Below are 15,867 nucleotides of genomic sequence, written 5' to 3'. Positions count from 1 at the left end.
AATTCAGCGACTATTTTTTATATCTCACTGTATTAGTTGACAAAACAAACAAATTAAACATCTATAATTGAGTGTTTTTCAGTCAAACATGAAACAGATTGACGCAGTGAATGTTTACATTTTTAATATAGCAAAATATTTTTTACTTTTTCGTAAGATCAAATGTTATTGCATGCTGTAACAATGTTCTTGGATTTTGCATGTTCTTTGTTTTGTTTTTGTGGATATTTATATAATTACATTTTGTGATGGCATTTTATTAACTCTTTCCCCGCCAGAGTTTTTGAAACAGAAGTTTCATAGCCCTCAGAATATTTTGTTGTATAAATATCTGAACATGCAATATTTCAAAGGAAAGAACCGAGCAACATTTTGAGCAAACGATCCAGAACGATGATCAAAACACAGATGGAGTAGATCAAGTCCATCAACACCCCCAAAGATTCACAGTCCTAAAGCTCGTCCTGGGTCGACATTTCATTCGGGAACGTTAGACAGTTTTGATTTATATGCTGTTTTTTTTTATATATGATTTATTTATTTAATTTTTTACAACACCAAAGACAAACAAACAATCAATATCAAAACAAAAATTAAATAAAAAAAGCACAAAAAAAGACATAAAAAATTAAATAAATAAAAAACCTTAATACAAAAACACCAACACAAAATCCCTCACAGTACTAACAGGTTTAGTATAGTATATAATATATAACAGAGCTTTATGTCATAATACAGAAATAGGACAAGGTCAGCCTTAACTAGGTCCAGCAAGTAAAGTTGAGTAACCTCAAAACTTAGAAAATAATGTGTGCTGCTAACGATAATACCAGTTGAAAACTGAAAAACCACTGAAAGTGCAGGGTTGGGCGGTCAGTCAGACAGATGAGACTGCATCCAGCTGCAGAGATTTAACATGCTCAAAAAAGGGTAACCAAATTCTTGAAAATTTAATCATGGAACCACGAAGGCAGTGTTTAATTTTTTCCAATTTAACAAAAAATAAGGCATCTTTTATCCACCGAGTATGAGAAGGGACTCGAGGACCCTTCCAGTTCATCAAAATGCAACGTCTCGCTAGTAGTGTAAGAAAAGCTACCAACTCAGCGAAATGAGATGGCAATGAATAATTAGGAGGTAAAACTCCAAACAAGCCAGTTAGCGGAGAGGGATGGATATTGACAGAAGTAATAGCGGAAAGTGAGTCAAAAACCGACTCCCAGAAAAGAGATAAAGCAGGACAAGTCCAGAACATATGAGTTAGATTAGCCGGTTCTAGATGACACTTGTCGCAGCTTGGATCAATGTCAGGGAACATACGGGCTAATTTACTTTTAGACCAATGTACCTTGTGGACCACTTTACACTGTAAAACCCCGTGGCGAGCACAAACAGATGACGTGTGAACACGTTTCAAAATCGAATGCCATGTTTCTGTCTCTATCTCTATATTAAGATCCCTAGCCCAGGTAATCCGCAGACTATCAGAGTCCAAAGGGCAACATGTGAAAAAGGTATTATAAATCGTAGAGATGGCCCCTCTTTGATAAGGATTGATATTTGATATGGTATCGACAATGGTTGAGGGTGGGATCGAGGGGAATCCCGGAAAATGCTTACGAACAAAGTCACGGACTTGCAAGTATCTGAAAAAGTGGAACCTTGGTAAGTTAAAAACTTGAGTCAATTGTTCAAAAGAAGCGAATGTTCCGTCAATGTAAAGATGTTTAATGGAAATGATCCCGTGGTCCACCCAGGCCGCAAAAGCCTTATCAATGAGAGAGGGAGGAAAGAGGGGGTTAGAATGTACAGGGCATAGAAGAGGTGTTGACTGTAAAGTGAAATGCCGCCTGAGTTGACGCCAGATCTTAAGACAATTTTTAACTATAACATTACTGGAGAAGGTTAAAGGTGATAACGAGAGAGGAAGACACAAAAGAGACGTAAGCGAAGTGCTGCCACAAGCAGCCTCCTCGATCCTTAACCAGGGAGGAGGCTGATTGTTGGAACAGCACCAGATTAACATATTACGAACATTTGCAGCCCAGTAATAAAACAAGAAGTTAGGAAGTGCTAAACCCCCCAGCTCCTTAGTTTTTTGTAAAATGCCTTTCTGTATTCTTGGAGTTTTTCCATTCCAAATAAATTGAGAAATAGTGCAATCTAAAGAGTGAAAGAAACGCTTTGGAATAAAAACCGGTATGCATTGAAAAAGATACAGAAATTTAGGCAGTGCATTCATTTTTATACAATTTATCCTACCCGCAAGAGAAAGAGGCAATAGAGACCAACGATGAAGATCTTCGGTCAATCGATCCAACAGAGGAGAGAAATTACAGTTAAACAGGTCAGAGTAGTTCTTAGTTACGCAGATGCCCAAATAGTTGAATTGATTTAATGATGTCTTAAATGGCAATTTTGAAAGAGGGTAAGCTATGGCTGCAGAATTTATAGGCAAGAGTTCACTCTTCTGAAAATTCAGTTTATACCCCGAAACCTGCCCAAATTCCTTCAGTAGATCTAAAACGTGCGGTACAGATCTGTCTGGCTCAGAGACGAAAAGTAAAAGGTCGTCAGCATATAAAGACAGTTTGTGCACAGCGCCCCCTCTTATAATGCCCATCATTTGACTAGATCTAAGGGCCACTGCCAATGGTTCAATAGCGATGGCGAACAATAAGGGTGAAAGGGGACAGCCCTGCCGAGTACCACGTCCAAGGGGAAAATAATCGGAGTAATCATTGTTTGTGCGGACACGGGCCAAAGGAGAAGCATAGAGAAGTTTAATCCACGAGATAAATTTACAGCCAAATCCAAACTTTTTTAATGTATGGAACAAATAAGGCCACTCCACACGATCAAATGCCTTCTCTGCATCCATCGAAATAACCAACTCAGGGGTGGTAGAAGTTGAGGGAGAGTACATTATGTCAAATAGACGCCTGACATTGTGAAAAGAGTGCCTTCCCTTGACAAACCCTGTTTGGTCTGTAGAAATGATTGAGGGCAAAACAGCCTCTAGACGCCTTGCCAGCATTTTAGCTAATATTTTAACATCCGCACATAATAAAGAAATAGGGCGATAGTTACTACAGAGAAGGGGATCCTTGCCTTTCTTCAATAAAAGTGAAATGGTGGCCTGTCTTAAAGTAGGAGGGAGTATGCCGCATTGTAAAGATTCGTTAAACATATTTAGCAGTAGTGGGGAAAGTTTATCTGTAAATGCTTTAAAAAATTCAATAGGAAAACCATCAGGCCCCGGACATTTCCCATTCTGCATGGAGTGTAACGCATCTTTAATTTCGTCTACCGTAAAAAGCTCATCCATCCTAGAAGATGTCTCGGGGTCAATGGAAGGAATGTTTAGGGGCCCAAGGAAACTATCCAACTGAGCCTCATCATATGAACACTCAGAAGTGTATAACAAGGCATAAAAATTCCTGAATTGGTCATTGATAGTTTGAGGGTTAATAGTTGTGCCATTGACCGTATTAATTTTTAAGATATGTTGAGCCGAGACAGATTGTCGGATTTGGTGAGCCAATATTTTGCCTGGCTTATCACCAGATTCATAATAGCTATGACGAGACTTAAGTAATGCTTCTATTGCACCGTCGGAAGCCAATATATCAAATTCAGACTTTTTAGTAAGCAATTCTTTTATAAGTTCGGGTTCAGGTGCATCCTCGCATCTAGACTGCAGGTCAGCCAATTCCCTAGAGATAGAGATACTCCTTTCAACAGTGTTTTTTTTCCGAAAGGCAGAGAAAGAAATTATCTCTCCACGTAAATAAGCTTTGCATGCCTCCCAAATTGTTGACGTTGACACGTCTGAATTAACATTAGTGGAAATGAAAAGATCAATGCGACCATCAATGTTTTTTATGAAATCCGGGTCAGTAAGAAGAAACGAGTTAAAACGCCACGGGGATCGCGTAAAGGACACACCAGGAAATGAGATATCAACTATGATAGTAGCGTGATCTGAAATAACTATAGGACTGTAGAAACAATTGTTAACAGAAGAAAGAAGCTTGTTGTCAATGAGAAAGAGGTCAATTCGAGTAAAAGTACCATGTACGGGAGAAAAAAAAGAAAACTGCTTATCACTGGGATTGAAGAAGCGCCATACATCCGAGACAGCATACTGCTCCATAAACAGTTGAATAACTTTAGATGATTTAGATGGAGAGATGGGCTTAGTGGATGAGCGATCGAGTGAGGGGTCCAGACAGCAATTAAAGTCTCCACCGAGAATAAGGTGACTAGACACTATATCAGGAATTGAAAAAAGAAAATTTTTATAGAAATCCTCATTATCCCAGTTTGGGCCGTAAACATTAGCTAGCGTCAGAGAAATGCCAAAACTTTTACCTGTAACAATAATAAAGCGACCATTGGGATCCGATATGATTTTAGAGACGGACAGAGGTACTGACCTATGCACTAATATTGCAGCCCCACGGGCCTTACTTGAAAATGAAGAATGGTAGAGTTGGCCTACCCATCCTCTACGAAGTTTAAGATGATCAGATGGTTTAAGGTGGGTTTCCTGCAAAAAAGCAATTTTAGCATTTAAATGTTTTAAGTGATCAATCACTTTATTGCGTTTAACAGGTGAATTAAGCCCCTTCACATTCCAGCTGACAAACCTCAACCCACCACTAGAAGCCAACTTGGCATTACAGTTTAACATAGAAAGGATATGTTAGAGGTGATATAATCCAACAAAGCTGCACCCATGACAGTATCACAGCAGCAGAAGAGAGGGAGGAGCCAGGCAGCACAAAAAATTAAAGAAAAAAGAAAAAAAGAGGGAAAACACGCACACAGAGCGCAAGAAACCAAACCACACACACACACAAAAACCATACTTACTAACCCCAACCCGGTTGCTGTAGAGAACAAAAACAGCAACGAACACACCTCCGATACAACGATCAGCGAATATTACTACTTCCCTAAAACAATCGCACTGCCCCCACAAACAAGTGCAATTAAACCTTAAGAGAACAAGATAAACCATATCAAACAACTCGAATAAAACACATTGAAAGAAACAAGGCCTGAACTTAAGGCCCGTGAGGTCATATATAGTCAACAGAAAATATACCAAAACAGCATTCACCTTAAAGCCGGTGTACGGTGCAAAGATGCATGTTATAAGAAACTAAATACACAAGACTTATATAAAAATAAAAATATATATACATATCCTATATTACCTATATGCATAACAAAAACGAAACATGCATTTACCGTCCGTAATAAGGCAGGAAAAAGGTCAGCACCGTTTTAGCAACAAAAGCCGCAGACTGAAAGTGCCAATTTGCTAGCTTACGAGTTCTTGTTTAAGTCCTGGTCCTGGATGAATTTAACAGCATCTGAAGCGGACTGGAGCCATGTTTTATCTCCGTTGGGTAAAGTGATGCGCAGTCTGGCCGGGTAAAGAAGTGCCGGCTTGAACCCGCGCTTGTATAGCTCCGTCATGGGACCTCTGTACTCGGCGCGCTGCTTCACCACGTTGGGGCTGTAGTCGTCAAACAGACGAATCGTATGGCCTTTATAAAGCAGGACACCCCGTTTACGAGCCTCGCGAATTACGACGTCTTTAACTTGGAATCGATGGAAACGCAAGATAACAGGCCGCGGTCTTCCTCCAGGAGCCGGCTTAGGAGCGAGGCTCCGGTGCGCACGATCTAACTCAGGGGGCGAAGTGAGGACCTCCGTACCAAGAACATCAACAAGTAGTTGAGAAAAGAACGTTGATGGACGAGGACCTTCAATCGATTCAGGTAGGCCTATAATCCGAATGTTTTGACGTCTGCTACGTCCCTCCAAATCAGCTACTTTGAGTTTGAGCAACTCGTTGTCTTTCTGCAAAGCGGAGTAGGCGCCCTCGAGATGCTGAAGTCGTTGGTCAACTGAAGTGGCGTTAACTTCCAGAGAATCAATGCGTTGCCCGTGATCAGTAATGGTGGAATGAATGCTGTCCAGTGTAGATGCAAGAGACTCGAATGAGGATTTAAAATCAGCCGAAAGGGCCTCTCTGTGTTCATCCAGCAGTGAGCTAATGTCAGCCATGGAAATGCTAGCCGTTGGAGAACCCTCCTTATCTTTTTCTGCGTGTTTTCCTTTAGCCTTAGACATGAAGTGTTCCGAGGACTTACAAACAGTTTATTAAACTTTTGTTGACAGTATAAATTAAAATTGGAAGGTTTGGCAAGAAAATTAAAATTGAAACGGCGGGAGCAGGCTGAGCGCGCGACTATTCTGCACTCCTCATAACCGGAAGTCTCTATATGCTGTTTAATGTTGATGATCGCATTCATTTTCATATGCATCTGCTTACATATGCTATCGCTTGTTTCTGCTTCTTCTTTGCCTGTGTTTTAATAAGGGGATTCAGTACTCTTTCAGAAGATGCGTAATAGCGCCCCTACTGTATAACAGTGAAGACACAGAAGGCCGGAAAATTCAGTCAATGGCGGGGAAAGAGTTAAGAGTTCTTCATTGTTATTTTTTTTATGATATTGTATTTGCCTGTTGTTTTTGTATTGGACTACATTTTAATATACGTGTATCTAATTACTATTTAAAGGATTGTAAGAGTAACTATTTAAGGGATTGTAATGTCAACCTCAGCAGATGAGATAAATAGATTGTGTGTCCACGTTTGCCTCTCAGATTTCAGGAGCAACAAAGATCCTTCACTATGTTCTCTCTACCCTAATCCTCACCCCTCCAAAACAAATTAACACAAGCTAAAAGAATCCCAATGTACTCTCTGGACTTGTACACCACACTAAGTTTTCTTGAAAATGTATTCTATTAAATGTGATCTACAAATCATCCAAAGACTATTAAAGTGTCTGTATATAATATGAGTTCTTCTTTTATTCATTTGTAGGGCTTGTTTTGTGTGTTTTGTGGAGGGTTCAGGCCAATAAGAGACAATTAATTTTTACTCATTTTTTATGCAAATGTGTAGGCCATAATTAAATATATCTATATTATAAAACTGATACAAGAGCAGGAAAAGAAAAATGGTGCAGGATTTACTTTGAAACCATTTTCACTCAGAAATTGCTATTAAGTTTCACAAATAGAAATAATGTTGTGATTGATGGACAGATGTCAAATCCTGGTGTTTCAGAAGGGTGGAAAACTAAATATTTTAAACTTGTGAGATCTACTATCTGTCTTTAGAATAACCTCTTATATAGTTTGCCTAAATATCAAGGACATTTTGATTTTCCATTTCATGGCCCTTTTAAGTATGTAGCCTACTGCTAAAGTACTTTTTTGTACACTTTTAAGAGCACACTAGTGTAACGGAGGCCAGTAGTCGCTGTGCTCCTCTGGCTGCAGTCTGAAATTGTGAAACAATTGCACAGATATTTTTGTGGCTGAGCTTATTGCGTATATGCATTTGTTGGAGTTTACCTTTCAGATGCAAAATGTATTTAAGTAATTATTTGAATATATTCTGCAACATGATTTACTAAGGTAAGTGGAAGTCAATTTAATGACAATGAAACGCCTTTATTTAACACCCGAAAAATCTTAACCCATTTTGCTCTTGACATGCTGTGATAGTTGCTAGAAAGGATCCGCAGAGAGACCGAGCGCGTGTGGCAGAAGAAAGAGATTTTCTCCACTCATGTTCATTTATTTGGAATGCCAGAGGAAGACGTTATCCGAACATATTGTTATTTTTTTTTCTAGCCTATATGAAAACGAGTTGGCTGTGTCGGTTCTTTAATATGCATTGTTAGTAGATCACCCGTAGGACTTCTGCACTTTTATGGGATAGCGGTTTCACTCTAATATGCCGTTTGAATAAATCTGACCTAAAGACTTGGGTTTAAAAAAAACTCAAATCTTGATTTCATGGTACAGTAGAGGAACATGTGGAGAAATTTTCTGGAAAGAAATTACAAATTCTTTAAATTTTCATTGCCTGAAAGGTAGCAGCTGCAGAGAGAGGAGTTAAAAGGGTACGATATGGTTAAGAAATAATATAGAGTACAGATGTGACCTTTAGAAAAAGAGCTGGTATAGGGAAAGAAAGTGAGCGAGGGAGGGATGGAGTTTCAGCAGCTGAGTGATCTACTGAAGGTCAGATCATGCATGGACTGCTGCTATCGAGAACCTCTTTATATAGCTTTCCACACGCCAGTCCCAGCCAGGCCTAAGGACAGCTTCACTCAATTGTGTGAATGTTTGTGTTGGTCCTAAAGTTGATTTGTTCCTCCCCGTAATCTTCCTTTTATTAATCTCACTTTCTCTCGCACATTCACATATAGACAAAGGTGTATTAATAAAGGGCATTACGAGTATCTCGTGCATGTGGCCCTGTCAGTCATCTCAGTATGTTCCTCTGTGCAGAGAATGGTGTGAGTGTACATGTGACCGCACAACAGAGACCAGCCCCCTCTCTGTTACTCAACTAACTCTAGTTCTCTCTGGTGGATCCGGCGACTGCAGCTCCGAGGAGGTTTGAAGGGTGTCCTTCCATGTGATCTTGAATCCTGGACCTGTTAAGTCTTGGAATCTTAGGTGGATACAAACACATTCTTATAGACTGGACTGTCTGGTTTTTCCTGTTGCATTTGTGTGAGGGAGTGAAGGCAAGATGGCAGTTTCACACAGCTGGCTGTTAGGGCTTATCATAGCTCTGCTTTGCACTGGAGCGCAGGCCGAAGAAAGGCTCCGAACTGAGGAAGCCGAGGAGCTGGGAGGTCTGGAGATGACTGGAGGTGGGAAAGAGGAGGTGGATGATGAGGAGGAAGGTGGAAATGCATCGGAAGAAGGAGATGGGGAAGAAGAGAGAGCTCCTGATGAAGAGGCATCTCCAGAAGCTGAGATAACAGAGGAGGAGGAGGAGGAAGAAGAGGAAGATGATAAGATGGGAGGAGTGGAGGAAGAACAAGAAGCTGTTGAGGAAGATAATGAGACTGGAGAGGTAGATGAACAAGAAGAAGCAGAGGAAGATGAGAGAGGAGGAGAAGAACCAGCAGATGAAGATGATGAGATGGGAGGAGTAGAAGATGAAGAGGAGGAAGAAGCAGATGAAGAGGAGGAAGAAACAGACGAAGAGGAGGAAGAAGCAGACGAAGAGGAGGAAGAAGCAGAAGAGGAGGAGGAGGAAGCAGACGAAGAGGAGGAAGAAGCGGATGAAGAGGAGGAAGAAGCAGAAGAGGAGGAGGAGGAAGAAGCAGATGAAGAAGAAGCAGAGGAGGAGGAAGAAGCAGATGAAGAAGAAGCAGAAGAGGAGGAGGAGGAGGAGGAAGAAGCAGAAGAGGAGGAGCAGATGGAGGTGGATGTAGAAAGATTAGCAGAAGATGAGAAATCAGCACAACAGACAGCAGAGGAAGAAGAGGAAGAGGCAGATGAGGAAACAGCTGCTGATGAAGAGACTGTAGTTGAGGATGATGCTGAAGGTAACTACTGAATTAGCCTTTACAGAGAATCAATGTCATGTGCTCTTACTTACAAATGCTTATTTTTCTGTATCACTCTAATCACTATATTGAGCTGGCTTCAAGGCCACATCCTAACTGAAACTGAACCTCATAAGTGACTGATCTGGAATGCTTTGCTTAGGCAGCAGCTCTGTGTGTCAAACAAATAGCCCTCTTCTCAGATTCAACTCAGTTTACCATTAACATGTTGCTAGACTAAAAATGTGATGCTCTAACAGGCACAAATATTGAGTAACAGTTACTTTAATCAAATTATTCCATTTATAAATCAATGCTTTTCATTATTTCTTTGTTCATCTACCATCTTCACTGGCTTTTTTTCAATAGTTTGTCTCAATGAATAATGAGATTGGTCAAAGGAAGGTAACTTGAAGGTAAAATAATTATTGTGCCTACATTTTAGGACGGACCTATACCTTAACCCTGTAAGGCCTGATATATTAGGTAATAGTCAGAACATTTTAGGAAAAGCTTTTTTAAGTCTAATATTTGATCAGGCTTTTATGGCTCATATAGTAAAAATATGGCCAAAAATATTAAATACAGAAATTCTTCTATTGACAGTGGGCAACTACCACTTTGATACTTCAAAAAGTTCATAAAGAGATCGTAAAACTAATCCATATGAGTTGAGAGTTTTAGTCTAAATTTTCTGAAGAGACGCGATCGCTTTATGGGGCGGATTCCCGGACAGAGATTAAGCCTATAGTCCTAGACTCAAATGGGCTTTTAAACCAGATTAACAGAAATCTGCTTTCACTGTCATGGTTTTAAATAGCCCTAGATTTAGTCCAGTCCAGCGTTTAATAAGATGATTTCCTGGAAGACTAGAGCTACTCCAGGACTAAATTGAGACTTAAATTAAACCTACAGGAGGCAGGTTTAACTTCAGATTAATGTTGTGAACAGCATCAAAAAATCCTTATATACACACACACACACACACACACACACACACACACACACACACACACACACACACACACACACACACACATACATTAATTGGAAGTAATACATGTGTGTATATATTAATTATTTGTTGATGCTGTTCACTTCATTTAAACAATTCATTTTTATTCAACAACATTGTATCAAGTTTCTGGTTCAAATGGAATTGCTTCATGTTAAATTGACTTGAAACGGTTACTGTTTGACTGAAATGTTTTTATTTTGAAATAACATGTTTCAGTCAAGTAACCCAATCAAACAGGAGTTTCTCTTCCCATCTTGCTTTGTACAGGGCTGAATTGGGATGCATTTTTTAGCAAGATGAGAAAATGGAGAGACCTTTTAATGTTTACTGTTCTATTATGTTGGTATTTAAAAGTTTCTGTTATGCTAGTGTTGTGGTGAAGTGTTGATCTTGTGCTTGGGTTGAGGACCTACTGACAAGACTTCTAATTGCTTTAATAATAAAGCAATCACTATGATAATGCTCTAGATGAAACCATTATCACTTCTAGTCTGCCAACACTGAACATCACATGTGTAAAGAAAAGTTATGTTTAGTTTGTTGTTCTGTAAATCACTGGACTAAACAAGAAGCATTAAAGGATTATTTGAAAAATTCAATTTAAATGAAAACCGTTTATTTAAGTTAAACTAAAACCATTTACACATATACAGTACATTGTATTTAGAATCTATTCTATAGAATTCATTACAAACAAATTTCCAGACATTCCTTTTCTTTTATTCCACAGCCATTTTTTAAGTCACAATTAACTATTCTAGATTAAGGCCTACTCCTGTCTTAATTTAAACCCTGTGCGGGAATCTGCCCCATGATGAATTTAGGCTTTTCCCACATATAAACATTCATCAACTCACACATCAGTTGTGTTAAACAGAAGCTCAAGCATGTTCTTTTTGAAGTGTCAATAGTTGCGTAGCTGTCAATGGAGACACAGAAAGCTCTCAAATTTGATCAGAAAGATGAGACATGAGGGTGAGTAATTAATGACTGAATTTTTATTTTTGGGTGAACTATCCCTTTAAGAACTATCAATTAGACATAATCATGAAGTTGATTATGTACAACATGCTTTTTAGCAGTTTTGATCATGTTGATAATTTAGAGGCCTTTGAAAATTGCTGTATCTATGATACAGTAGGCTTTATAGGGTTGTGCTCTCTTACGTAGGCATTTCATAGGTTTGGAGCACAGCCATTGTTGGCTGTCTAAAGTCCTGTGTATACCCTTCAGTTAGTCTGTGAAGTCACACATGAGCCCTAAAATAGCTCACTATATCTGAACAGCTACAGCAGCTGAAATATTCCAACCACTTTAAGTCCTTTCTGGTTGAATGCTGTTGACATGCACCTAACAAATGGCATATATGTTACATGGTATCACATGACTGTATGGCCACCAGTGAAACCTAGGATCCGGGTTTAACTTAAGTTAAAATTTACAAGCACAAAGTACATTTCCGTTTTATATGTCATTTGACATAGAACAAAGAAACCATACCTATTATTTATTAAACCAACTACTGTCCGATTAACATTTTCTTTACCAAACGTATAGCAATTAATGGCAATTTCAATGAATGGAGCAGGAAAAATGGTCTGAAGCAATTTATTGAACAAATAAACCGTGAAATAATGTTGACTGCAGGCTGGAGTTAGAGTTGTTGAACCCAGTTGTACAATGACATTATGATTGCCTGATGGTTTAGACTGAGCTTTTTATCTTAGCAAGGTTCAGCTGAAAAGTGGCAAAGATGTCCGAAAAGCATGCAGAGTATGAGTTGAGATTAGAGTTTCGATAGGTTAGAATGACAGGTAGAGCTGGCACCATCTGCAGGAGTGATAGAAGCAATGTGCTTTTATGATTTCCCTCTGTCGGGTTGTGTGTATATCAAGAATAAGAAAGGACTCAGCACTGAACCTTGAAGCCCAGTGATTAGCTGATGTGTCTTGGACACAAATTCTCTCCAGGAAACCTGAGAGTTGACTGAACACAACTCTTTCAAGAGCTTGTGACAGAAAGTTGGCAGGACTATTCTGTAGCTTTCAACTGTTGTTCCTGAGCCTGCTTAAATATGGTGGGAAAGTATTAAGAGATGTAGTAAGAGATGCATTGATGTGAAAGAGTGGAGTTGGAGAGATCTCTTGTTAAAGATCCTGTGATTAGTTTGCATGTGTCTGAAGTGTTGCTGATCTTGTTTCGGTAGTACCTACAGTAAGTGACCTTGGCAGCAGAAACAACAGGAGGAGGAGAACGAGATGATGGATTTATACTTGCAGTAATTGCATTAGTCAGCAGTAATGACGTGTATGACAGATAACTGGAGAAAGTGATGGTCAGAGAAATGCAAGGAAGTGATAAGATTATTAGGGATATTACGGGTAAAGGCCCCGATATACTCACGGCAAAGTTCTTTTTCGTTCTTTGCTTAGTTCCTATTCAAACTTTGAAATGCCTTTACGGTTAGCAAACATCACAAAGATTCCCACACTGCTTGGAGTGCCATTTAGCTGCAGAGTTTAAGGTGCTGTTTGTAATTTGTTGACTGTGCTAAAGCATAAAAATACCATAATGTTTGCAGATATTTAGGAAATGCTCATACTCATTCTTTGAAAAACAATACTACAGCCAGTTATTTTACTTTGAAATGTGTGTTCTTTGTGTGTTTTTTTTTGTATTGGTCTGTGTGATCCCGCCCCAATTTACTCAATAGTATTTCGACACCACAGGTTGCCAGTTGGCAAAAAACACAGCATTTTGCAGCCATGGAAGCCGGCAAATGAACTGGGTCAGAGATTGCAGATTCTACCCGACCTAAAAAGCCTCGGCATCCATCTAAATATCTCTATGAACGGGCACATATTAAAACGCGGATAAATCAACTCATCAACTTACAGTGTGTAAGTCTTCTTGCCTTCCGTTGTCAATTGCATTCGTTCCTGTTGCGTGTCCTCAAACTTGCAACCCGCGTAAGCATTGAGTCTGAGGAGGAGGAGGAGGGGGCGGGGAAACAACTCTCTCCAATATTTTGAATTTGGACTGCAGTACCCATTTCAACCGCTAGCTGTCAATATTACATACTGCATCTTTTAGCAGCAACACACCTGCCTGCCTGGAAATTTCTGCTGGGCTTATCCTAATACCCACACTTGCATCAGAGGTGTATTTAATTAAGGCTGGAGCTAAGTTCTTCTGAAAGGCACAGGATTGGACACCCCTGCTGAGTAGATCCATGTTGTCTGATTTGCAGGTTTTGACACGGTGAGAGCTTCCACTTCCTCTTAAGAATCAACTACTAGTACTTGTTCATTTAGAGCTGAGCCTAACACTGACTGACGGATACTTTTTGCTTTATGGTTAAATGTACCTCTGGTGCTTTATACATTACTAATGAAGACCTTTTTTAAACCCCATCTTTCCCTTGTGATGTAGAAACTGCTGAGGAGGAAAATGTAGAGTCAGAAGAGGTGGTCTCCAAGGAGGATGAACAGTATAGATCAGGCTCTTTCTGTGGCCTTTGCTCAGTCTGTGAGGTAAACCATGCTTCTACCACACTTTTTACTGACTTACACATTCCACAGCCTCATCATATGTTAATGAGTTTAAAAAAAACTCAACAATCATGAAAAAACATCATGACATGTCACCATGATCAGTACATGAAGAATTCATATATTTTTACCACATGCCAAACCCACTTGCATGACCCATGCTGAAGTACAGATCTGGGCTGCATCTGAAATCACATACTTCCCTACTATATAGTACGTGTACGTGACAAAAGAGGTATGTCCGAATTCACACTACTCATAAAAGAGTAGGCAAAAAGTACCTGGATGACCTACTACTTCCGATGAGATTCTGAAGTGTGCATATGATGGACTCTTTACTATCCCATGAGGCCACAGGAGAGAATTTATGAATGGCAGTGAAGCAACGCAACTGACGCTGGTAGGTCACATGATAATGACAACATTGCGAATGTAGTACGTCCAGATTACATTCATACAACACACATTCATACTATATCGAACATACTTTTTTAGTGGTCGTGAAGCAATTACTTATTCAAAATAAGCTACTCAAGAGAGTATGCGAATTCGGACACAGCCCTGGTGTGATCCCTCCCTAAATTCCCCCAGTAAAGGGCAGAGATGTAACTTACTCTATCTGTGTCTGGCTCTCTCTTTCCTCTCAGCACTGCAGTACCTGTGACAAATGTCCCTGTGAGGAAGGAGACACATCAGCACACTGCCATCACTGTGAAGTAAGTGTTACTTCTTAATATAATCAAAATCTACATTAATACACTACATGGGCAAAAGTACTGTATGTGGACAACCAAACAATACACCTAATTTTAACCTTAAAAAAGTCCATGAAGATGTTATGCATCAAACTACCCTCTTACACTTCATTTCTCCTTCCACAGGGTTGTTCATACTGCTACATTTGTCCGGTGATCTGTGAGACCGTCTGCCAGCCAGGTAGGATAATGCAGACACACACTCTCGATTAATGCTAGAGTTTCAACGTTTTGGAAAATTTCAGTGCATAGTTTATGCTGATCCAAAAACTTTTTCAGATCTATATATTTTTATGTAATTACTTTCAGTGTTTTTGGATAATATTTTGGAAATGTTTGTTTTTAGGTGGAATTCTTGATGTATTGAGCGGTTCTCTCTACCAGTAAGGATATAAAATCTATCCAGACTTTACTTGCAGAAAAATCACATTTGTATATTTAATATTCATTCATACCTGTTATCATTCATATCATTCGTTATTTGTGTGTGTGTGTGTTTTTTTTGTTTTGTTTTTGTCCTCATTTTCACCTACAGGACTGTGAACATGTTACTCTGAATACGTTTGATGTTCTTCACAGCGCCATCTTTTGGTGAACAGAGGAACTAAAGACTAGCGGTCAGATCATTCACTTGTAAGCCTGATTATTTGACTGACCAGATCAGGGGATTTTCACCCTGAGGCCAATAATGGGAGTGGACAACCTACTGTATCCTAGATATAACTGAGGAACTACCAGGACCCTAATGTTTACCATTTAATGGCACTTTAAAGGTGACTTTACATGCTGCGTTAAATTAATAACAATTAAATATGATTAAGTGCAAAGGTTCTCGTATAAACTGTATTTTGACTGTATTTTTGTTCAAATAAATGCAGCCTTGGTGAACATAAGACTCTTTTTTTATATAGATGTATAAAATCATACTGACCCCAAGCTTTTGAATGGTATATATACAGTATAGAATAATAATAGTAAAAAAGTTCTGGTCAATGTCTATTTTTATAAATATATGTCAGTTTATCATAAAGTGTTATTCTGTTTTCAGATTACTCAATCTCAATAAATAGGTACAATTTATGTGAATAAACAGGATG

The 15,867-nt window shown here is 39.2% G+C and overlaps 1 protein-coding gene across 1 annotated transcript; it reads left to right on the top strand.

Annotated features, from left to right (window-relative positions):
• The first annotated feature begins 8,443 nt into the window (after window positions 1–8,443).
• LOC307147154 (uncharacterized protein) lies at window positions 8,444–15,656 on the top strand. Its single transcript, XM_079851650.1, has 6 exons — window positions 8,444–9,446; window positions 13,897–13,997; window positions 14,663–14,731; window positions 14,897–14,951; window positions 15,117–15,153; window positions 15,306–15,656. Exons 1-6 carry the CDS (start codon window positions 8,639–8,641, stop codon window positions 15,325–15,327), a joined length of 1,092 nt encoding a protein of 363 aa, XP_079707776.1. The 5' UTR covers window positions 8,444–8,638; the 3' UTR covers window positions 15,328–15,656.
• Window positions 15,657–15,867: the final 211 nt, after the last annotated feature.

This window comes from Squalius cephalus, assembly GCF_949319135.1.
Source record: "Squalius cephalus genome assembly, chromosome: 19".
NCBI lineage: Eukaryota > Metazoa > Chordata > Actinopteri > Cypriniformes > Leuciscidae > Squalius > Squalius cephalus.
The sequence above is the reverse complement of the archived record's forward strand: the minus strand, read 5'-3'. Positions and strand labels throughout refer to the sequence as shown.